The sequence below is a fragment of the Nerophis ophidion genome, linkage group LG29 (assembly GCF_033978795.1).
Source record: "Nerophis ophidion isolate RoL-2023_Sa linkage group LG29, RoL_Noph_v1.0, whole genome shotgun sequence".
Taxonomy (NCBI): domain Eukaryota; kingdom Metazoa; phylum Chordata; class Actinopteri; order Syngnathiformes; family Syngnathidae; genus Nerophis; species Nerophis ophidion.
The window spans coordinates 11,856,699-11,881,887 of NC_084639.1; the positions used below are offsets into that span (position 1 = coordinate 11,856,699).

General features: G+C 37.8%; 2 protein-coding genes across 3 annotated transcripts in view; one reads left to right on the plus strand and one right to left on the minus strand.

Annotated features, from left to right (window-relative positions):
• Positions 1-6,508, minus strand: part of aurkb (aurora kinase B) — a 39,166-nt gene extending 32,658 nt beyond the window's left edge. Inside the window, exons 1-2 of one of the 2 annotated variants that reach the window (XM_061891872.1) lie at positions 6,312-6,499; positions 6,142-6,217 (exon numbers count right to left, since the gene is read on the minus strand). In XM_061891872.1, coding sequence (XP_061747856.1) covers positions 6,142-6,217; positions 6,312-6,490 — 255 coding nt within the window. In that variant the 5' untranslated portion in view covers positions 6,491-6,499. Of the gene's footprint in view, positions 1-6,141; positions 6,218-6,311 lie in introns of both variants that reach the window. The other variant, XM_061891871.1, reaches the window with a different exon arrangement.
• A 4,977-nt stretch (positions 6,509-11,485) lies between these two features.
• On the plus strand, positions 11,486-18,478 carry cops6 (COP9 signalosome subunit 6). Its single transcript, XM_061891874.1, has 9 exons — positions 11,486-11,636; positions 11,709-11,840; positions 13,791-13,879; positions 13,943-14,005; positions 14,072-14,119; positions 14,187-14,301; positions 16,082-16,174; positions 18,057-18,157; positions 18,238-18,478. The coding sequence occupies exons 1-9, from the start codon at positions 11,525-11,527 to the stop codon at positions 18,376-18,378; spliced, it is 894 nt and encodes a 297-aa protein (XP_061747858.1). The 5' UTR covers positions 11,486-11,524; the 3' UTR covers positions 18,379-18,478.
• The last annotated feature ends 6,711 nt before the right edge of the window (positions 18,479-25,189 follow it).

Sequence of the window (25,189 nt, forward strand, 5' to 3'; positions counted from 1 at the left end):
TTGTCAAGTGTAGGGCAAAAGCGTTGCTATAAAAGTAGCATTACTGCTAATATGTAGCATCATTTGAAACGTCACTCGCTAGAGAATGAAGATAATTTCATAACGTTCGTCGTAACCTACCACATAGTGAAGGACGAATACTATTTGATGTCCCATTATGCAGCTCATTTTTATTTGACACTTAAAATGTCTCTGACAATCTTGCACTTTATGTTTTGGAAATGACTTGAATGTTTGTGCCATTGCTTAATAACTTCAATAAATACATTTTTGGTCAATTGACTTAGTTGTGATTTCCCTCTCTGCATGAAAGTTTAAAATGAGCATATTTGAATGCAGTATGAAGAAAAATGTTTTAATGTTCACACATAGAATCATCATACTGCTGTGATTATATGTATCAAGTGTTCATTCAAAGCCAATGGAAAATATCGTATATGGCCTAAAAATCTCGAGATATTTAAAAAAGGCCATACCGCCCAGCCCTACTTTATACTCACCTTAGTGTTAAGTATTTCTTTTGACATTGTATGTCAACATAAACAAGTCAAGACTAGAAACAGGGCCACTTTATGTCCGAGTTAGGGTTGAGAGAGGGACTAAAACAACTAATTTACTGGAGCCAGGGCACAGGATGAAGGTAAAAAAGTTGACTTTACACTCACCTTGGTGTTTACCATGAAGTCTTTCTTTTGACAGCCCCTCGCGGTAAAGTTGTCCGAGTGCAAACTGAGGCAGTATTTGTGATTGATAAAACTTTTGGCGAAACAAAACTGTATATTGTTAAAGGCCACCCAATGACCAAGAGGAACACTATTGATGATGCGCACCCGTAATTTTTTTATCATTATGGTCTTCCATTCACGTTCACTGTTCACCTACAAGTATGTTTATTGTATGTGCTCGCAAAGGATGCAAACACCTCATTCTGTGTTTTTAATTTGTTTTAAGAGGTTTTTTTTAATGTGTTTTAGGAGTCTTTTTTTTTCGTGTTTTAGCAGTCATATTATGTGTTTTAGGAGTAATTTATGTTTTAGATGTCACTGTGCATCTCTTAAGTCATTTTATGTGTTTTAGAGTCATTTTAGAAGTTGTTTGTTGTGTTTAGGGAGTCATTTTAAATGTTTTACTAGTCTTTTTAATGTGTTAAGTCATTTTATGCATTTGTGTTTCGCACAAGAGGTAGAACATCTCACTCTGTGTTTTCTGGAATTTGGAAAGTTCATTACTTTGAAGACGACCAATAAAAACACGGAGAGGCCAGGGACGGTAAAAAAAATAAATAAAAATCCTCGTCCCTGGGACGCGCGGACTTCTGGAAATGCGTCCTTTCTGATTTCAATGCGTAAAAAGACACAAAAAGTGCGTTAACGCCAACATTGACACCATAAAAAGGAATCATTGTATTTTTCTTTCTACATTTAAAATACTTCCTTGCGGTCTCCATAAAATGTATCGGTGCTTATTTGGTCAAAATGCTGCAGTGATTACATTTTAAAGACAATCTTCAAGCCGCTTTGTGGACGTTCTTATTAATGTGCCTCCACTTCGACTGTCTTCTCCCAGTCAGCCATGTTGTAGTTTTTATAGCAAGTCTACTGACACACATAAGTTAGAACTATACGCTAATTTGTATTAGAAATGGCAACAGCGGAGGATGCATGTGCATCTACAAGCCAGTCTGCCCCACAACGAAATAAAACAGGAAAAAGAAGGAACTTACTGAGTACAAAATCAGACTACAATGGCAAATTCGCACAAAACTCATTGGGTAAAAACGTCCCACTTTGGGAAAATTCCAAGCGGCTCGTTTGGAGGAAGTAGGAAGGCAAAATTGTTTTATAAATATCTCTGCCATGCCACCATGGTTTGGGTTCACATTTGCAGGAGTTACAGTCGTGGTCAAAAGTTTACATACACTTGTAAAGAACATAATATCGTGGCTGTCTTGAGTTTCCAATCATTTCTACAACTATTATTTTTTTGTGATAGAGTGATTGGAGCATACACTTTTTGCTCACAAAAATCATTCATGAAGTTTGGTTCTTTTCTGAATTTATTATGGGTCGACTGAAAATGTGAGCAAATCTGCTGGGTCAAAAGTATACATCCATCCATCCATTTTCTACCTCCTATTCCCTTTGGGGTCGCTGGGGGCTATGGTGCCTATCTCAGCTACAATCGGGCAGGAGGCTAGGTACACCCTGGACAAGTCGCCACTTTATCGCAGAGAAGTATACATAAAGCAATGTTAATATTTGCTTACATGTCCCTTGGCAAGTTTCACTGCAATAACGTGCTTTTGGTAGCCACCCACAAGCTTCTGCTTGGATTTTGACCACTCCTCTTGACAAAATTGATGCAGTTCAGATGCATTTGTTGGTTTTCTGACATGGACTTGTTTCTTCAGCACTGTCCACACGTTTAAGTCAGGACTTGGGGAAGGCCATTCTAAAACCTTAATTCTAGCCTGATTTAGCCATTCCTTTACCATTTTTGATGGGTGTTTGGGGTCATTTTTCTGTTGGAACACCTGACTGCACCCAAGACCCAACCTCTGAGCTGATGATTTCAGGTTGTCCTGAAGAATTTGGAGGTAATCCTCCTTTTTCATTGTCCCATTTACTCTTTGTAAAGCACCAGTTCCATTGGCAGCAAAACCGGCCCAGAGCGTAATACTGCCACCACCATGCTTGACGGTAGGTGTGATGTTTCTTGGATTAAAGGACTACCCTTTTCTCCTCCAAACATATTGCTGGGTATTGTGGCCAAACAGCTCATTTTTTGTTTCATCTGACAACACATGGACAAATATAAGACCTTCTGGAGGAAATTTCTGTGGTCAGATGAAACAAAAATTGAGCTGTTTGGCCACAATACCCAGCCCTTTTATCCCAGGAACACCTTCCCTACCTTCAAGCATGGTGGTGGTAGTATTATGCCCTCGGCCTGTTTTGCTGCCAATGGAACTGGTGCTTTACAGAGAGTAAATTGGACAAAGAAAAAAGACGATTACCTCCAAATTCTTCAGGACAACCTACAATCAGCAGCCCGGATGTTGGGTCTTGGACACAGTTGGGTGTTCCAACAGGACAATGACCCCAAACACACGTCAAACATGTAACCAAATATTAAGATTGCTGTATGTATACTTTTGACCCAAAAGATTTGGTCACCTTTTCAGTAGACTAATAATACATTCATAAAACAACCAAACTTCATGAATGTTTTTGCGACCAACAAGTATGTGCTCCAATCTCTCTATCTCCAAAAAATTGGAGTTGTAGAAACTCAAGACAGCCATGACATTATGTTCTTTACAAGTGTATGTAAACGTTTGACCACGACTATATTCAGATCCCAAATAAACAAAAGACAGGTACCTAAAGTATATATAATAATAATTCACCCCTATACAATATCATGCCCTAATACCCTACTGTGCAGTACAACCCTTTGAGTGCAATACATCCGACACTGATTGTTATTTATTACTTAGGTATTTATTACTTAGGTACTATTGTCATGTTCTGTATATTGTACAGCATTTTGTATTCCTATTGTGTTTTGTATTTTGTACAGGATTGCTTGTTATTTTTATTGGATAGTAGTCTGTTTATTTCAATTTTTAGTTTTTCCTTTATTACTACCTCTTCTGTTATTTATTTTACTCCATATTTGTTCCCACAACCGCACCTTAAGTTGGAGTCTTTAATCTCGTTATATGCAAATATAATGACAATAAAGTCTATTCTATTCTATTCTAAAGGTAAGAAAAGTTGTTTTTTTCATAATAAGTGGTCCCATTTTAAGTGAACAGAAACAAGTTAGGCTAAAGAGAGGGACAGTTTATGTAGGGCTGGGTGATATATCGGTATACTCGATATATCGCGGGTTTGTCTCTGTGCGATATAGAAAATTACTATATGGTGATATTCGAGTATACTACGTTCTCACGCAGTTGCTTTTAGCTGCGGGCATTACACTGCATGCGTTTCTCTCCTCTTTCTTGTCTCTCCTTCTCGGAGACTTAAAACAAGCGCGCCTTTTTACATACGTCACCCTTTTTACATACGTCACGCATGCAACGCCCCACGCCCTCCCCGAGCAGAGAGGTAGCGACACGGGTAACATTAGCTGTGATGCTAACGGTGTGTTGCATGTGGTAATACGAGACAGAGAAGGTGCGAATCTGGTTACAGATGAAGGAAGAATTAATTCCCAAGAAAAACAGCATGGGGTCCATCGTCTGGCGGTGGTTTGGCTTCAAGCGGGAATATGTTAAACATTTATGCGACAGAAGCGTTGCTACAATAAGTCGCACCACTGATAATTGGTAACATCATTTGAAAAGTCACCTGCTAGAGAATGAAAAGTGCTTCAAACTGTGCATGTCAACATCTCCGTTTGGTGCCACACCCACAAAATGCCAAAGCAACAATTTCCACATCAACACCGTGGGAAATATACTATTTGATATGCAGCTCATCTTTATGTGACACTAATTGAAATACGTTGTGTGACATCACGCACGAAAGTGCACTTTATTTGTTTTAAACTATTGTAGTAGCGTTCTGTACAAAGAGTACACTTTAATTTAGTGTTGTTTTAATATGTCATCTTAGTGACATCATGCACAAAAGTGCACTAATAGCTTGTTTTAAAATGTCTCTGACAATCTTGCACTTTCTGTTTTGAAATGACATGAATGTTTGTGCCACTGCTTAATTACCGTTTAATAAATACACTTTTGCTAAATTGACTTAGTTGTGATTTCTCTCTCTGTATAAAGTTTTAAATGAGAATATATTAATGCAGTATAAACAAAAATGTTTTAATGTAGACACATAGAATCATCATTTTGCTGTGATTATATGTATCACGTGTTAACTCAAGGCTAAAGGCCTACTGAAACCCACTACTAACGACCACGCAGTCTGATAGTTTATATATCAATTACGAAATCTTTTAAATTTCCCGCGGAGTTTCTTGTTAAAAACGTTGCAGAATGATGACGCGTGTTTGTGACGTTATTGGTTGGAGCGGACATGTTCTCCCAGCACCACTTACGGCTAAAAGTCGTCTCTTTTCATCGCATAATTCCACAGTAATTTGGACATCTGTGTTGCTGAATCTTTTGCAATTCGTGCAATTAATAATGGAGACTATAAAGAACAATGCTGTTGGTGGAAAGCGGTGGATTGCAGCTGCCTTTAGCACCGAGACACAGCCGGTGTTTCTTTGTTTGTTGTGAAGCTTTAACACAGAGTGGTCAGGCAAACATGTTTCTCTATGTCAAACAGCAAGTTTTTGGATGGGAAAATTGTCGGCTCTTACCGGAGACTTCAGTGGATTATGGGACCTTCTCCTGTAGCTGTCAAAAAGGCAGCTGAGATCTTGGCTCCTCAGCTTCTCTCATAGACACTGGTGTTCACCGCAGCCATCCGACTTTCAGGTATGACAGTGTAATATCATTAAAATACTATTAACACAATAAGCAGATAAGGGACTTTCCAGAATTATCCTTGTAAATGTGTCTAATTACATCTGAAACATTCCCACTACCGCCGCCCGGAGTGGTCGCTTTTTTTTTTCTTTTTTTTTTAAATGCCTCACTCTTACTTTCCTCTTCCACTAATCTTTCATCATCGCTCAAATTAATGGGGAAATCGTCGCTTTCTCGGTCCGAATAGCTCTTGCTGCAGGAGGCTATGATTATAAACAATGTGAGGATGTGAGGAGCCCTACAACCAGTGACGTCACGCGCACATTGTCTGCTACTTCCGGTACAGGCAAGGCTTTTTTATTAGCGATCAGAAGTTGCGAACTTTATCGTGGATGTTCTCTACTAAATCCTTTCAGCAAAAATATGGCAATATCGCGAAATGATCAAGTATGGCACATTGAATAGACCTGCTATCCCCGTTTAAATAATAAAATCTCATTTCAGTAGGCCTTTAACTCAAGGCTAAGGCAAAAATATCGAGATATATGTTGTGTGTCGCGATATGGCCTAAAAATATCGAGATATCGCCCAGCCCTAGTTTACACACAAAGAAACATACCTAACACCACATACAGGATACAATTGCAGCAGGGAAAAAAGGAACAAGTTGTAGAGATAGTTCAAGTCTTTTTTACCCCTTTCCACGCAGTCAGGTCGACAAGTCTCCACAGTCTTTGATCTTTCACAAGACGTCTCCATCGCTTACACACTCTGAAGGGACGCCATTAAAAACACTTCAAACAGGAGTCAGGCAGCGGTTATTGTCATCGGGATCGATAAAGGGGGAGATTTATTTTCGTCTTACCTTCCTGCTCGGACGAGCTCACGTATGCTCAAATAAGACAACACGTCGATTAAGATGTTTTCCGGGAGGTATTCGAGGCTACAAGAGGTGAATTCATCCATTATGTCAGTAAAAACTTCACACTTTTTACGGAGTGTGTTGGACGGATCCGCTGAAGCGCGACGGTAGTGCGCCTTCATCAACACTCCGTCGGAAACACCCGCTGCTTACCTACATGTTCCGGCGTCAGTTTATACATAATATTCAAAACGTTAAAAATAATAATGACTTGATTAATTGATTAAATATTACAAAACTGTTGTTTATACTTATACACAAGCTGCCTCTATTTTTTAAATTGTATTTTTTTACTAGCAAGCCTGTCTTGCTTTGCTCGACATTTTTAATTCTAAGGGAGACAAAACACAAATAGAATTTGAAAATCCAAGAAAATATTTTTAAAGACTTGTTCTTCACTTGTTTGAATATTTTTTTTCTTTTTTTACTTTGCTTCTTATAACTTTCAGAAAGACAATTTTAGAGAAAAAAATGATTTCAGGATTTTTAAAAACATATACCTTTTTACCTTTTAAATTCCTTCCTCTTCTTTCCTGACAATTTAAATCAATGTTCAAGTAATTTTTTTTTTTTATTGCAAAGAATAATAAATACCTTTTAATTTAATTCTTCATTTTAGCTTATGTTTTTTCGACGGAGAATATTTGGGAAATATTTCTTCAAACTTATGATTAAAATTCAAAAAAAAATATTCTGGCAAATCTAGAAAATCTGTAGAATCAATTTTAAATCTTATTTCAAAGTCTTTTGAATTTCTTTTAAAATTTTGTTCTGGAAAATCTAGAAGAAATAATGATTTGTCTTTGTTAGAAATATAGCTTGGTTCAATTTGTTATATATTCTAACAAAATGCAGATTGGATTTTAACCTATTTAAAACATGTCATCAAAATTGTCAAATTAATCTTAATCAGGAAAAAATACTAATGATGTTCCATAAATTCTTTTTTTAATTTTTTCAAAAAGATTCGAAATTAGCTAGCTTTTCTCTTCTTTTTTTGTAGTTGAATTTTTAATTTTAAAGAGTCGAAATTGAAGATGAACTATGTTTCAAAATTTAATTTTCATTTTTTTAACGTGTTTTCTCCTCTTTTAAACCGTTCAATTAAGTGTTTTTTTCATCATTTATTCTCTACAAAAAACATTCCTTAAAAGGAAAAAAATGTACGACGTAATGACAGACAGAAATACCTATATATATATATATATATATATATATATATATATATATATATATATATATATATATATATTAAAGGTAAATTGAGCAAATTGGCTATTTCTGGCAATTTATTTAAGTGTGTATCAAACTGGTAGCCCTTCGCATTAATCAGTACCCAAGAAGTAGCTCTTGGTTTCAAAAAGGTTGGTGACCCCTGGTTTACAGTTATCAATCAAACCTTGGAGGATGATTGATTGAAAAGCCCTTAAATCGATATTTTTGTTATAAACATTTAAAGTGATTTAAGTAGCCCTTTATGTCATTGTTTATTCATATTTTTACAAATATTATGTATTAGTATTTAATACCTTTTCTTTATTTACATTTGTTTTCTTTCCTTGACATGTTTTTCTGATGGCGTGATTTACAAGTGCCTTGACTTTTGTGTAAATTATAAATGTATGGTTGTTGTTGAATAAAAAAAATGATAATAAGCGGTATAAAATGGATGGATGGATTTAGAAAATAAAAAAGAACAACAACAGGAATGCGCCTTATCAACACTCCGCCGGAAACACTAGCTACTTGCCTACAAGATCCTGCGTCACTTTATTTAAAACCTTAAAAATAACAGTCTCTAAACATTTCTATCTATTCTTAAATATATAAATTAATTATTTATGATTTTACGTTGAATATATATTTTTTTAATAAAAACATTAAAAATTTCCCTTGTGGACCAGTAAAGTTTGTCTAAATTGTGTGTGTGTTGGCTAAAGAACAACATATATTTTATATTAACATAGAAATGTTTGTTAACATTATTATGTAAAAAAAAGGTTTATACATAAATGTCGATTTATTAAAGTAAGGCCGATATATTAAAATTGGGTTAATGGTTTATAATTATCAATCAAATCTTGGAGGATGATTGCTTTCATAGCCTTTAAATTTACATTTGTGTTATAAACATTTAAAGTGATTTAGGTAGCCCGGGCCTTTATGTCATTTTTTATTCCTATTCTTCTTATTATTATTTATTAATATTTAACACTTTATTTTGTTTTCTTTCCTTTACATGTTTTTCTGATGCCGTAATTTGCAAGTGCCTTGACTTTTGTGTAAATTATAAATGTATGTTTGTTGTTGAATTAAAAAAAAAAAAAGCGGTAGAAAATGGATGGATGGATTTAGAAAATAAAAAACAACAGGAATGCGCCTTCATCAACACTCCGCCGGAAACACCAGCTCCTTGCCTACAAGATCCGGCATCACTTTATTTAAAACCTTAAACATAACAATAAACATATTTATCCATCCCTAAATATATAAATTAATTATTTATGATTTTATGTTGAATATATATTTTTAAAACATCTCAGTCATCCTCGCCCAACGTTCATCTGCCCACGGCGCATGCGCGGCTTCCGGCACAAGATGGCAACCAGCAACGGCGGCGGAATGGAAGTAGACGGGGCAGGCGAGTACCTTCTTTTATTTCAACATTTATCCAAAATTTCTTCCATTACAGCGACACAGCTCCACGCCTAAACACAATTATGTGCTATCTACGGTGATATACTTTGGTGTTGGAGCAAGTTGGCTGACTAATGTTGGGTGTGTAGCTCTGGCTGACACAGGTTTGCTTAGTTTCTGGCAAAGATGTCAACAACTCAGCTATTTTAACTTCTACTTTTATTTGACTCGTACTGTGTCACTTTAAACAACAATAAATGAGTCAGGCTTTACTATAAAGTAAGTGCTTGCTCCCCCAAATCCCAATAAAGGCCTACTGAAATGAGATTTTTATTTAAACGGGGATAGCAGGTCCATTCTATGTGTCATACTTGATCATTTCGCGATATTGCCATATTTTTGCTGAAAGGATTTAGTAGAGAACATCCACGATAAAGTTTGCAACTTTTGGTCGCTAATAAATAAGCCTTGCCTGTACCGGAAGTAGCAGACGATGTGCGCGTGACGTCACGGGTTGTGGAGCTCCACACATTGTTTATAATCATAGCCACCAGCAGCTAGAGCGATTCGGACCGAGAAAGCGACGATTTCCCCATGAATTTGAGCGAGGATGAAAGATTCGTGGATGAGGAAAGTTAGAGTGAAGCACTAGGAAGAAGAAAAAAAAGGCAACGGCAGTGGGAGCGATTCAGATGTTTTTAGACACATTTACTAGGATAGTTCTGGAAAATCCCCTATCTGGTTATTGTGTTAATAGTGTTTTAGTGAGATTATAAAGAGGGGCGGAATGGCGTAGTGGGTAGAGCGGCTGTGCCAGAAACCTGAGGGTTGCAGGTTCGCTTCCCACCTATTGACATCCAAATCGCTGCCGTTGTGTCCTTGGGCAGGATACTTCATCCTTGCCCCCGGTGCCGCTCACACCGGTGAATGAATGATGAATGAATGATTGGTGGTGGTCGGAGGGGCCGTAGGCGCAAACTGGTAGCCACGCTTCCGTCAGTCTACCCCAGGGCAGCTGTTGCTACAGATGTAGCTTACCACCACCAGGTGTGAATGAATGATGGGTTCCCACTTCTCTGGAAGCGATTTGAGTATCTAACATTAGAAAAGCATGATGTAAATTTAATCCATTATTATTATTATACCTGAAAGTCAGAGGGCCGCGGTGACCGCCAGTGTCTCTGAGAGAAACCAATGGAGGAGCTGTCACGCCAAATTTCTTCCCCCCCTAAATAAACCTTCCCCCCGGAAGACATTTGGCGTGACAGCGCCTCTAATGCCTGAAGGACCCCAATGAGGGTGGAAGGACCTTAAAGCAGCCCACACAGCTGCCTGTTTTAAAAGCATTATAATTGGCTTATTGTCATTGGTGAAAAATAACTGTGAAGAAAAAATATTAGCATTCCAGCATGCTAACCTTTCAAGCTATTTTTGATTCGCTAATTTTGCTGCTGTAAACCTTAAGAATCATATAACTTGCTTAAAGCAGCCCACACAGCTGCCTGTTTTAAAAGCATTATAATTGGCTGATTGTCATTGGTGAAAAATAACGGTGAGGAAAAAATATTAGCATTCCAGCATGCTAACCTTTCAAGCTATTTTTGCTTCACTAATTTTGCAGCTGTAACCCTTAAGATTTATATAACTTTCTTAAAGCAGCCCACACAGCTGCCTGTTCTAAAAGCATTATAATTGGCTGATTGTCATTGGTGAGGAAAAAATATTAGCATTCCAGCATGCTAACCTTTCAAGCTATTTTTGATTCGCTAATTTTGCAGCGGTAACCCTTAAGAGTCATATAATTTGGTATTATTACGCCCTCATTGGGATACTTCAGGAATTAGAGGGGCTGTCACGCCAAATGTCTTCCGGGGGGAAGGTTTTTGTAGGGTGGAAGAAATTTGGTGTGACAGCGCCATGATCACAGCTGCCTTTTTTGACAGCTGCTGCAGGAGGACGTTAACTCCTCATAAGTCTCCGGTAAGAGCCGACTTAATATCACAATTTTCTCATCCAAAAACTTGCTGGTTGACATGTGCTAGAGAAACATGTTCGCTAAAGCTTCACAACAAAGAAACACCGGCTGTGTTTTGGTTGCTAAAGGCAGCTGCAATCCACCGCTTTCCACCAACAACATTCTTCTTTATAGGCTCCATTATTAATTGAATAAATTGCAAAAGGTTCAGCAACACAGATGTCCAGAATACTGTGTAATTATGCGATGAAAAGAGACGACTTTTAGCCATAAGTGGTGCTGGGTTAAAATGTCCCCTACAACCAATAACGTCACAAACACGCGTCAGCATTCTGCGACGTTTTCAAGAAGAAACTCCGCGGGAAATTTAAAATTGTAATTTAGTAAACTAAAAAGTCCGTATTGGCATGTGTTGCAATGTTAATATTTCATCATTGATATATAAACTATCAGACTGCGTGGTCAGTAGTAGTGGGTTTCAGTAGGCCTTTAATTATTGAGAAGTGACCCTTTGTGTTGTGTATCTGCAGCCAGCCCCGGTGTCATGGCTTCCGGGATGACCGGCAGCGTCTCGGTGGCTTTGCATCCTCTTGTCATTCTCAACATATCCGACCACTGGATACGGATCCGTTCACAAGAGGGCCGACCCATGCAAGGTGTGTGTGTATGTTCCTGTCTGTCAGGCTGGCCTGTTGTCTAATGGCTGCAGTTGTCTCTCACCTTCCCAGTCATCGGCGCGCTCATCGGGAAGCAAGAAGGCCGGAACATCGAGGTGATGAACTCCTTCGAGCTGCTTTCTCACACCACGGACGACAAAGTGCACATTGACAAGGAGTACTACTACATCAAGGAGGAGCAATGTGAGTTTTCTTGGATAAAAATAGCATTGGTGTTGGGTGGGAAGCATACTTGCCAAGACTCCAGGATTTTCTGGGAGACTCCCGAAATTCAGCGCCTCTCCCGAAAACCTCCCGGGACAAATTTTCTCCCGAAAATCTCCCGAAATTCAAGCGGACCTTAGTGATATGTCTACAGCCTGTTTTCAGCGAGCCTGCCCAATGACGTTATAACTGTAGAATGATCGAGGGCGAATTCTTGGTTTCTTATGTGGGTTTATTGTTAGGCAGTTTCATTAACGTCCTCCCAGCGCGGCAACAACACACAACAACAGCAGTCACGTTTTGGTCTACCGTAAAGCAGTTTGTCTGCCGTAAACAGCAATGTTGTGACACTCTTAAACAGGACAATACTGCCATCTACTGTACATACATATGTGACAATAACATCTACGGCTTTTAGAGAGTGCAGAAGAACGAGGAAGATACAGCCATGGCGACGCCGACGACGAGTAAGATGAAGAAATACGCTTGTAATTTCCAAGCCGCATCTGCGATTGGACTCGGATAGCCTACGTAAAGAAGTAGTGGACTACCAATTGCTTGGCAGTGAAGATATTCCTCAGGAAGAAAATATTGACCGGTTTTGGGCCATGCTAGGGAAAGATGGAAGATTCCAGACTCTAGTGCATTTGATGAAATCACTTTTGTGCGTGCCGCACAGCAATGCATCATCAGAGAGGGTGTCCAGCAGCGTTAGAAAAATAGTGACAGAGAATAGAACAAGAATGGACGATTCAACCCTTAACTCAACAATGAGTAGATGTGTGTGTGTGTGTGTGTGTGTGTGTGTGTGTGTGTGTGTGTGTGTGTGTGTGTGTGTGTGTGTGTGTGTGTGTGTGTGTGTGTGTGTGTGTGTGAATAAATGAACACTGAAATTCAAGTATTTCTCTTATTTATTTATATATATATATATATATATATATATATATATATATATATATATATAGTTAGAATTCACTGAAAGTCAAGTATTTCTTATATATATATATGTCTTGATTGGATTATCCAGAGAATAGTGCTCGATACCGTGGTAGAACGCAATATGTAGGTGTGGGAAAAATCGCAAGACTACTTCATCTCTACAGAACTGTTTCATGAGGGGTTCCCTCAATCATCAGGAGATTTTAATGGAAGCATTCACATACAATGGTTTATATAGGGCACAGGGTGGGTGGGTACAGGCAGGCGTAGGGTGTGGTGATTGGCTCATGTGTTTCCTAGGAGGTGTTTCCGTCTGTGGCGGCATGTTGAAATTATTTCACTGCGCTTGTTGAGGGATGATAGATCTGGATGATATATAATAAACAGTTTCTCTTTTAAGCATAGGTTGCATCTTTTATTACCACCTTTGCAAGGTGTGCTGGATGCAAGAATTTGCCATGTTATTGAATATTCAACATTATTGTCTTTGAGGTTCCAAATGTGTTTGCTGAGTTCTGTAGAAACCTCCTTTAGAAACCAGACTTTGCGGAATTCTACAGAACTCAACATGCCGCCACAGACGGAAACACCTCCTAGGTAACACATGAGCCAATCACCACACCCTACGCCTGCCTGTACCCACCCACTCTGTGCCCTATATAAACCATTGTATGTGAATGCTTCCATTAAAATATCCTGATGATTGAGGGAACCCCTCATGAAACAGTTCTGTAGAGATGAAGTAGTCTTGTGATTTTTCCCACACCTACATATATATATATATATATATATATATATATACATATATATATATATATATATATATATATACACACACACACACACATGAAATACTTGACTTGGTGAATTCTAGCTATATACTCCTGCCCTGTGAACAACACCAAACCCCCACCTCCCGAAATCGGAGGTCTCAAGGTTGGCAAGTATGGTGGGAAGTAGTAATTAATCATCAGGCGTGTGCTTTTGCAGTCAAACAGGTGTTCAAAGAAATGGAGTTCCTGGGCTGGTACACCACCGGCGGCCCCCCGGACCAGTCTGATATACATATTCACAAGCAGGTGGGTGACGCTCACTTCCATTAAATAGCCTCACCACCTTGATTGATATGATTCTCCTGTCAGGTGTGTGAAATCATCGAGAGTCCGCTCTTCCTCAAGCTCAACCCCCTGACCAAACACACTGATGTGAGTGTCTGCTCCAGTGTCAAACCGTCGCCGCCCTCAAAAAGTTAACCGTTTTTTCTTCCTCAGCTGCCAGTCAGCGTGTTCGAGTCCGTCATCGACATCATCAGCGGCGAGGTAGCCGTCCTCTCAAGTGTGCCCTTTTTAGCGACGCTCCTTTCAACGTCCTTGTCTCCCAACGCAGGCCACCATGCTGTTCGCCGAGCTGAACTACACCCTCGCCACGGAGGAGGCCGAGAGGATTGGCGTGGACCACGTGGCCCGCATGACGGCCACCGGCACCGGAGAGAACTCCACAGGTAAGGTCGGACTAGGGTTGTACGGTCTACCGGTATTAGTACAGTACCGTGATACTAATGAATCATATTCGGTAGTATACCGCCTCTAAAACGTACCAGTCCCCCACACCCCCCCGTCATCGTCACGTCGTGTCATTGCTGGTTTACGAGCAGATGAGCATGTTCGGCAGCGCACAATCAAAGAGTACTTACAAGCAGACACAGTGTGTAGAAAGAAAAGGGACAACAGACACATTTTGGCTTAAAAACTAACGATAAAGGTGAAGTTATAGCACTGAAACGCCCTCAAGAAGAGGTGCTTTAAGACATGGCTAGCTAGCTAGCGGCTAAAGTCCATCCGCAGTCTGCAGTGTTTTAGCTATTTCTAAAGCACTAATCCTCGCCTGCATGGTGACAAATAAAGTAAGTTTCTTACAAGTATCATCCCTGAAGGACGAGGAATAGCTAAACATGCTTCACTACACACCGTAGCTCACCGGCGTCACAATGTAAACAAACACCATTGGTGGATCTACACCTGACATCCACTGTAATGATACCAAGTACAATAGCGTATCTAGTCAATACTACTATGATTAATATAAACAAACGCCATTGGTGGATCTACACCTGACATCTACTATAATGATATCAAGTACAATAGCGTATCGAGTCGATACTACTATGATTAATATAAACAAACGCCATTGGTGGATCTACACCTGACATCCACTATAATGATACCAAGTACAATAGCGTATCTAGTCGATGCTACTATGATTAATATAAACAAACGCCATTGGTGGATCTACACCTGACATCCACTATAATGATACCAAGTACAATAGCGTATCTAGTCGATGCTACTATGATTAATATAAACAAACGCCATTGGTGGATCTACACCTGACATCCACTATAATGATACCAAGTACAATAGCGTATCTAGTCGATACTACTATGATTAATATAAACAAACGCCATTGGTGGATCTACACCTGACATCCACTATAATGATACCAAGTACAATAGCGTATCTAGTCGATGCTACTATGATTAATATAAACAAACGCCATTGGTGGATCTACACCTGACATCCACTGTAATGATACCAAGTAGAATAGCGTATCTAGTCGATGCTACTATGATTACATCAATATTTTTTGGCGTCACAACATCTTTCGTTTTTAAAAAGTTTATATTATGTTTATAAACTCAGTCCCTGGACACATGAGGACTTTGAATATGACCAATGTATGATCCTGTAACGATTATACCCAAATTTGTGGAAACAACCAAAACTAATGTAAAGTTTTAAACAACAGAAGAATAAGTGATTATTACATTTTAACCGAAGTGTAGATAGAACATGTTAAAAGAGAAAGTAAGCAGATATTAATAGTAAATGAACAAGTAGATTAATAATTCATTTTCTACCACTTGTCCCTCATAATGTTGACAAAATAGAATGATAAATGACACAATGTCAGCAGCTAAATTAGGAGCCTTAGTTTGTTTACTTACTACTAAAACACAAGTTGTCTTGTACGTTCACTATTTTATTTAAGGACAAACTTGCAATAAGAAACATATGTTTAATGTACCCTAACATTGTTTGTTAAAAAAAAAAGCCAATAGTGCATTTTTTTGTGGTCCCTTTTCTTTAGAAAAGTATCGAATTACATTTTGGTACCGGTACCAAAATATTTGTATTGGGACAACACTAGGTCATATTGGGACATCATTGAAGTTCCAGTGTCTCACCGAGTTGCTGTTGTTGTTGTTGTTGTTGTTGTGATAGTCGCCGAGCACCTGATAGTCCAGCACAGCGCCATCAAAATGCTGCACAGTCGCGTGAAGATCATCCTGGAGTACGTCAAAGCCGCGGAAGCAGGTGAGACACCCTTGGCGAGCGACAAAATAATGTCTGAGCTTCAAACGCTTTCTCACAGCACATCATGTCTACATGTGTACGTCACTTTCTGGTAGTGTTCCATTTTTCTAACCCCTCCGCAACATCTTAGCGTTTATTTTTTTTAATTTAATAGCTGGGATAAGCTCCAGCACTCTCCCCCACCACCCCCCCGTAACCCCGAAAGGGACAAGCGGTAGAATATGGATGGATGAACTCTCTGGTTTATTAATGTGTTTGTGTTAGAAGATGGATGGATGGTATCTTTGCATTCAAGCCGTTATTAGCATTGTCCCACTGGATCAGGGGTCGGCAACCAGCAGTTCCGGAGCCGCATGTGGCGCTTTGACCACTCTGATGTGGCTCAGCTGCTAAATTGTGGACCCCATTGACTATTCCGTGAGGTTTCCTGATTTTAGTGCCTCTCTCAGATTTCACCCGGGGATAACATTCTCCAATTTTCACCTGGACTACAATACTGAGGGTGTGCAGTGATGGCAATGTCTTTAACCTCCTCTACAACATGTCGTCGCGCCCGCTTTTACATGATGCGATCTGCGTGTCGACTGGTAATTTTGTTAACACACGAAAGCTACTGCAACGCATACTTACTCAACAACCATGCAGGTTACACTGAGGGTTGTAATATAAACAACTTTAACACTCTTACTGATATGCGCCACACTGTGAACCCACACCAAACAGGAATGACAAACACATTTCGGGAGAACATCGGCACTGTAACACAACATAAACACAAAAGAACAAATACCCAGAATTCCATGCATCCCTTCTCTTCCAGGCTATATTAGCACCAAACCCCGCCCACCTCAACCGATGCACGGAGGGGGTTGGGGGATTTGGTGCTAGCGGGGTGTATAATATATTCCGGAAGAGTGGGATGCATGGGATTCTGGGTATTTGTTCTTTTGTGTTTATGTTGTGTTACAGTACGGATGTTCTCCCAAAATGTGTTTGTCATTCTTTGTCAAAATCCATATATTTTGTTGTGGTTTGAAAAAATGACAAATATCAAAACGGCCCCCGCATGTTTTAATTTTTCTGTGTGCAGCCCTCAGTGGAAAAAGTTTGGACACCCCTATCTTAAACGTACAGTACAGGCCAAAAGTTTGGACACACCTCATTCAATGCGTTTTCTTTATTTTCATGACTATTTACATTGTAGATTGTCACTGAAGGCATCAAAACTATGACACCTGTGAAGTGAAAACCCTTTCAGCTCATAGAGAGAATGCCAAGAGTGTGCAAAGCAGTAATCGGAGCAAAGGGTGGCTATTTTGAAGAAACTAGAATATAACATGTTTTCAATTATTTTTACTTTTTTTTTGTTAAGTAGATAACTCGGTATAGCTCGGTTGGTAGAGTGGCCGTGCCAGCAACTTGAGGGTTGCAGGTTCGATTCCCGCTTCCGCCACCCTAGTCACTGCCGTTGTGTCCTTGGGCAAGACACTTTACCCACCTGCTCCCAGTGCCACCCACACTGGTTTAAATCTAACTTAGATATTGGGTTTCACTATGTAAAGCGCTTTGAGTCACTAGAGAAAAGCGCTATATAAATAGAATTCAGTTCAATTCAGTTCACATGTGTTTATTCATAGTTTTGATGCCTTCAGTGACAATCTACAATGTAAATAGTCATGAAAATAAAGAAAACGCATTGAATGAGAAGGTGTGTCCAAACTTTAGACCTGTACTGTATATTATTTTGTTTTATGGTTAAAAAAAAAAAAAAATATATATATATATATATTTTTTTTTCTCAAAATACTGAAAAATTGTATATTTTGTAAATGTGGTTTAAACAGCTGTGTCGAATTTTCGCTCACCGTCTTTGTTCCGAAAGGTGAAGTTCCGTTCAACCACGAGATCTTGCGAGAAGCCAACGCCCTGTGCCACCGACTGCCGGTCCTCAGCACCATCAAGTTCAAAACAGACTTCTACGACGTAAGACATCTTTTATCACCCGCCAAATCCAAAACAGGAGCCGCTCTGTTGTGACGCCGCCCTCTTGTGTCGCCCTGCAGCAATGCAACGACGTGGGCCTCATGGCCTACCTGGGCACCATCACCAAGACCTGCAACAGCATGAACCAGTTCATCAACAAGTTCAACGTCCTCTACGACCGCCAGGGCATCGGACGCCGGATGAGAGGACTCTTTTTCTGATTGGTCAACAAACTGAGGCGCTCAGCACTGCAAACGAACATTTTCACCCCCGTTTGATTCCCATGTCACCGTGATGTATGTAATAAAGTGTTTACTGTTATTTTTTTCATAGGGCTTGTGCATTTTATTCCCCCCCCCCAGCTCTTAAAAGGGCGGCACGCCTTTTCTTACATGTGCACATTTTTTAAGCTGAGCTCATGAAATTTACACAACGTGGCAAGTTTGGTTTGAAGTCACCTTCCTGCTGTTTGACAGCCTCCGGAGGTGCCTAGGTGGGGGTCTTCCATTGGACGAGTCAGCATTAACGACATTTAACGATCCGCTGTTTTTATGAGGAAGGAGCCAAACTTGCACAAGTCAACCTTTTTTTTTTTTTTCCCAACATTTTTTTGGGGACTTGAAACATCTTCCTTAGGCGTGAGATAGAATTCAAAAACACAAACATGATTATTAACGATTCTTTTGGACTTTTCCTTATATTCTAAAGCTTTAGGATGCGTTCAAGGACATCTGTGCAACGTGTTCAATATGTCCAATTGGATGAGTCTGTGTTAACGACATTTAATGATCCGCTGTTTTTATGAGGAAGGAGCCAAACAAGCACAAGTCAACATTTTTTTTTTGACTTGAAACATCTTCCTTAGGCGTGAGATAGAATATGAAAAAACTAACATGATTATTAACGATGCTTTTGGATTTTTCCTTATATTCTAAAGCTTTAGGATGCGTTCAAGGACATCTGTGCAACGTGTTCAATATGTCCAATTGGATGAGTCTGTGTTAACGACATTTAATGATCCGCTGTTTTTATGAGGAAGGAGCCAAACAAGCACAAGTCAACATTTTTTTTTTGACTTGAAACATCTTCCTTAGGCGTGAGATAGAATATGAAAAAACTAACATGATTATTAACGATGCTTTTGGATTTTTCCTTATATTCTAAAGCTTTAGGATGCATTCAAGGACATCTGTGTTAACGACATTTAATGATCCGCTGTTTTTATGAGGAAGGAGCCACACAAGCACAAGTCTACATTTTTTTTTTTGACTTGAAACATCTTAGGCGTGAGATAGAATATGAAAAAACTAACATGATTACTAACGATGCTTTTGGACTTTTCCTTATATTCTAAAGCTTTAGGATGCGTTCAAGGACATCTGTGCAACGTGTTCAATATGTCCGATTGGACGAGTCTGTGTTAATGACATTTAATGATCCGCTGTTTTTATGAAGAAGGACCCAAACAAGCACAAGTCAACGTTTTTCTAACGTTTATTTTTTATTTAAAACAGCTTCCTCAGGCGTGAGATGGAATATATAAAAATAAAACAAAAAACACAATGATGCTTTTGGACTTTTCCATATATTCTGAAGCTTTTTTCCTGTTTATTTTGGACTTGAAACATCTTCCTTAGGTGTGAGATAGAAAGCGAAAAAAAAAGATTATTAACAATATTTTTGGACTTTTTCCGCATATTGTAAAAGCTTTAGGATGCGTTCAATATGTCCTATTGGACAAGTCTGTGTGAAATACATTTAATGATCCGCTGTTTTTATGAGGAAGGAGCCAAACTAGCACAAGTCAACTTTTTATTTTTTACTTAAAACAGCTTCCTTAGGCATGAGATGGAATATAAACAAAACAGCAATGCTTTTGGAATTTTCCGTATATTCTAAAACTTTTTTCCGTTTATTTTGGACTTGAAACATCTTCCTTAGGCGTTAGATTGAAATGTGAAAATAAAACAATTAAATACATTAATAATGACGATGCTTTTGGACTTTTCCGTACATTTTAAAGCTTTAGGATGTGTTCAAGGACATCTTTGAGCAACGTGTTCAATATGTCCTATTACAGTGGTTCTCAAATGGGGGTACGCGTACCCCTGGGGGTACTTGAAAGTATGCCAAGGGGTACGTGAGACTTTTTAAAAATATTCTAAAAATAGCAACAATTCAAAAATCCTTTATAAATATATTTATTGAATAATACTTCAACAAAATATGAATGCAAGATCATAAACTGTGAAAAAATGCAACGATGCAATATTCAGTGTTGACAGCTAGATTTTTTGTGGACATGTTCCATAAATATTGATGTTAAAGATTTTTTTTTTTTTTGTGAAGAAATGTTTAGAATTAAGTTGATGAATCCAGATGGATCTCTATTACAATCCCCAAAGAGGGCACTTTAAGTTGATGATTACTTCTATGTGTAGAAATCTTTATTTATAATTGAATCACTTGTTTATTTTTCAACAAGATTTTAGTTATTTTTATATCTTTTTTTCCAAATAGTTCAAGAAAGACCACTACAAATGAGCGATATTTTGCACTGTTATACAATTTAATAAATCAGAAACTGATGACATAGTGCTGTATTTTACTTCTTTATCGCTTTTTTCAACCAAAAATGCTTTGCTCTTATTAGGGGGTACTTGAATTTAAAAAATGTTCACAGGGGTACATCACTGAAAAAAGGTTGAGAAACACTGTCCTATTGGACGAGTCAGCTTTAACGACATTTAATGATCTGATCATTAAACGTCAACCTTTTTTTTTAATTTTCCAACCTTTTTTTGGGGACTTGAAACATCTTCCTTAGGTGTGAGATGGAATGAAATATTTAAAAAAAAAAAAGATACATATATTCTGCATTTTTCCCGTTTATTTTGGACTTGAAACATCTTACTTAGGCGTAAGATGGAATATCAAAATAAAAAAAATAAAAATACATTAATAATAACGATGCTTTTGGACTTTTCCGTATATTTTAAAGCTTTAGGATGCATTCAAGGACATCTTTATGCAACGTGTTCAATATGTCCTGCTGGGCGAGTCAGCGTTAACGACGTTTAATGATCCGCTGTTTTTATGAGAAAGAAGCCAAACAAGTCAACCTGTATTATTTTCCAAAGTTTATTTTGGACTTGAAACATCTTCCTTAGGTGTGAGATGGAATAAAATATTACCGTATTTCCTTGAATTGCCGCTGGGGCGCTAATTAATTCAAAACCTCTTCTCACTCCTGCGCTTACCAAAGGCATGCGGTAAAAGTAAGCATGCGCTTATTTTTTTAAAACCTCTTCTCACTCCGGCACTTACCAAAGGCATGCAGTAAAAATTTGAGTGTGATGTAAGCTTGGACCTTAAATCCTACTGAATAGCTCTTAATCTTCTTCCCTTTATGCGATTTCAAATTACCGGTATTGAAATCAGCCTCCTCCATTTTGAAAATGATGACAGGGGAAGTGTCACTCGTGACGTCACGAGTTTGACCAGGCGGTAATACTAAGCATGCGCTAATTATTTTGGGAAGCGACTTTGACCCGGCAGTAATTCAAGGTAGGCGCATACTATATGCCCTGCGGCAATTCAAGGAAATACGGTATATTTAAAAAAAGGATACATAACGATGCTTTCGGACTTTTCCGTATATTCTGCCTTTTTGAAAGTTTCTATGCTTGAACCAGGTGCCCGGTATACACAACTCATGAAGATATTTGTCTTTTTGTCATTTAGGATTTCCACTGTCGAACATTCAAATAATCCATCGACTGCTATGGTCATGTTTGTTAAAACTTTAACTGTAACAGATTTATGAATGTACAATGAGACCCATCCATCCATCCATTTTCTACCGCTTATTCCCTTTTGGGGTCGCTGGCGCCTATCTCAGCTACAATCGGGTACACCCTGGACAAGTCGCCACCTTATCGGAGGGATACAATGCGACCCCTCCTCCTATTTTATTTATTCTGTATATGTATCTTAATTCATAGTCATTCAGACTAAAATCAATACCTTTATCATTGTTGAACCAGGTTTCAGTACATGCAATAATGATACATTCTTTCAAGTAATCCTTGATAGCCTCAAAGTTAGTGTACATGCTTGGACTATTGAAATGTATTATTGACAGACTATCTTCTGATATTACACTGTTTTCATATTGTTCACAGGTAAAATAATTCAAGATTTTTACAATCGCAGAGAAAAAATTCTTATCAGGGTCTATCTCAGTTGTTCTTGACCTGCGTTCGATCGAACCCTAAGGGTTCGGTGAGTCGGGCTCAGGGGTTCGGCGGATGTCAAAACACACCCGACTCATCGTGTAAATAAAAACTTGTCCCTATCGGCGTATTACGGATATGGCAACAACAGAAGTCAGACTGATTTGCAGGTGTTTAATTTGTTGTGAGTTTATGCATTGTGTTTGGTTGTGTTGTTTGAACAAGGTGATGTTCATGCACGGTTAATTTTGTGCACCAGTAAAGAAACATGGTAACATTTTAGTATTCGGAACATATTCACCATTAATTAGTTGCTTAATAACATCCAAATTAGTAACATATTGGCTCTTAACTAGTTATTATTAAGTACTTATTAATACCTTATTCGGCATGGGCTTATTATAACCCTAACCCTCTTAAGCAGGGGTCACCAACCTTTTTGAAACCAAGAGCTACTTCTTGGGTGCTGATTAATGCGAAGGGCTACCAGTTTGATACACACTTAAATAAATTGCCAGAAATAGCCAATTTGCTCAATTTACCTTTAATAACTAAATCTATATATATAAAAAAATGGGTATTTCTGTCTGTCATTCCATCTTACATTTTTTTTCCTTTTACGGAAGGTTTTTTATAGAGAATAAATTATGAAAAAAACACTTAATTGAACGGTTTAAAAGAGGAGAAAACACAAAAAAAATTAAAATTTAATTTTGAAACATAGTTTATCGCCAATTTTGACTCTTTAAAATTCAAAACTCAACTGAAAAAAATGAAGAGAAAAACTAGCCAATTCGAATCTTTTTGAAAAAATTTAAATAAGAATTTATGGAACATCATAAGTAATTTTTCTTAAGATTCATTTTAGAATTTTGATGACATGTTTTAAATAGGTTAAAATCCACTTTGAAATAAGATTTAAATTTGATTCTACAGATTTTTCTACATTTGCCGGAATATTTTTTATTTATTTTAATCATAAGTTTTAAGTAATATTTCACAAATATTCTTTGTCGAAAAAACAGAAGCTAAAATGAAGAATTAAATTAAAATAATATTTATTATTCTTTACCATAAAAAAATACTTGAACATTGATTTGAATTGTCAGGAAAGAAGAGAAAGGAATTTAAAAGGTAAAAAGTTATATGTGTTTAAAAATCCTTGAATCATTTTTAAGGTTGTATTTTTTCTCTAAAACTGTCTTTCTGAAAGTTATAAGATGCAAAGTAAAAAAATAAATGAATTTATTTCAACAAGTGAAGACCAAGTCTTTAAAATATTTTCTTGGATTTTCAAATTCTATTTGAGTTTTAGCTCTCTTAGAATTAAAAATGTCGAGCAAAGCGAGACCAGCTTACTAGTAAATAAATAAAATTAAAAAAATAGAAGCAGCTCACTGGTAAATGCTGCTATTTGAGCTTTTTTTAGAACAGGCCAGCGGGCGACTCATCTGGTCCTTACGGGCTACCTCGTGCCCGCGGGCACCGCGTTGGTGACCCCTGCTCTAAACCATACCCTAACCCGAACCCTAACCAAATAACTCTAAATGAAGTCTTTGTTACTTAGAATATGTTTCGCTAGTGTCCAAAAGAGTCTAAATGAAGTCTTTGTTACTATGTTACTTTGTTACACCCCATCCTAAAGTGTTATCAAAAACATTTAATAACTTTCTTTTGAATTTGTTAAAAAAAGGAGGGTTAGGTGGATGCGGATATGAAACCGGTGGGGTTGGGTACCTCCAACAAGGTTAAGAACCACTGGTCTATCTCCATATCAGTCTCTGTTGTGGCGTGCTCTTGATACGCACACATTTCCAGTTATTATGTTGTAGGACAGGGGTCGGGAATCTTTTTAGCTGAGGGAGTCATACAAGCCAAATATTTTAAAAAGTATTTCCATGAGAGCCATATAATATTTTTTTAAAGACTGAATATAACTATTATTCTATCTTATTTCAATTATTGTGCAGAAATATTGGGAAATACATATCATAGCAACATAATGCCTTTATTTCACAGAAAAGAGCAATTTGTATCATTTTTAAAGTACGAAATAGAGACCACACAAATCCACTCTTCATTAGGTCAGGATTACTAAAACTAAAAGACATTGTAGAATTGAATACTCTATTAATGATGTTCAAAGCGAGAAATAAAATTCTTCCGAAGGACATACAAAAGTTATGTGTTCACATCTGAAGATGAGAACCACAGAAGGCCGTAAGACTTTAAACATCCAAGAGTGCGAACAAATTTGAAACAAATGTGCTTGTCTGTTGTTGGTGTGAAAGCATGGAAATCTCTAAACAAAGACTTAAAAAGCTGTAAGAATATCTTTGTTTAAAGAGAAAACTGGAATTATATCAAAATGAATTTTGATTTAGATTGGACGTGTCATTGTGAAAATGCTTAAAGGAAAATTGGAAAGTATGTTGGAGTTCGGGTGTTGTTGGAGGGAACAGTTATAAAGTCATCTAAAATAATTTGTGTTAAAAAGGGGGCAGATAAATATAAGAATATTAATCTTCCATCTGCTCCTTTTTGGTCATGGAAATGTATAAGAAACAAAAAAACAATGAAAGTGTCAGTTGTACGTGGCTTTAATATATGCATTTTCATGAAAGGAATAAATATAAATGATGATGATGAACTAAATGCATGCATTTTTAAGTAAGTCCAACATTTTTAGAGTATAATAAGTCTCTTATTCCTTTTAATAACATTTTGAAGCTAACCAACAATAAATAAAATACTTCTTACCATTAATGTGACTTCTTGAACAGGTGCTAGAACCGGA

Bases quoted from the DNA above. Each gene is read 5' to 3' on its own strand.
- cops6 (XM_061891874.1), top strand. From the start codon at position 11,525: ATGGCTTCCGGGATGACCGGCAGCGTCTCGGTGGCTTTGCATCCTCTT. The intron at 14,006-14,071 runs GTGAGTGTCTGC...TTTCTTCCTCAG, and splicing joins CCCTGACCAAACACACTGAT to CTGCCAGTCAGCGTGTTCGA. The intron at 14,302-16,081 runs GTAAGGTCGGAC...TTGTTGTGATAG, and splicing joins CACCGGAGAGAACTCCACAG to TCGCCGAGCACCTGATAGTC.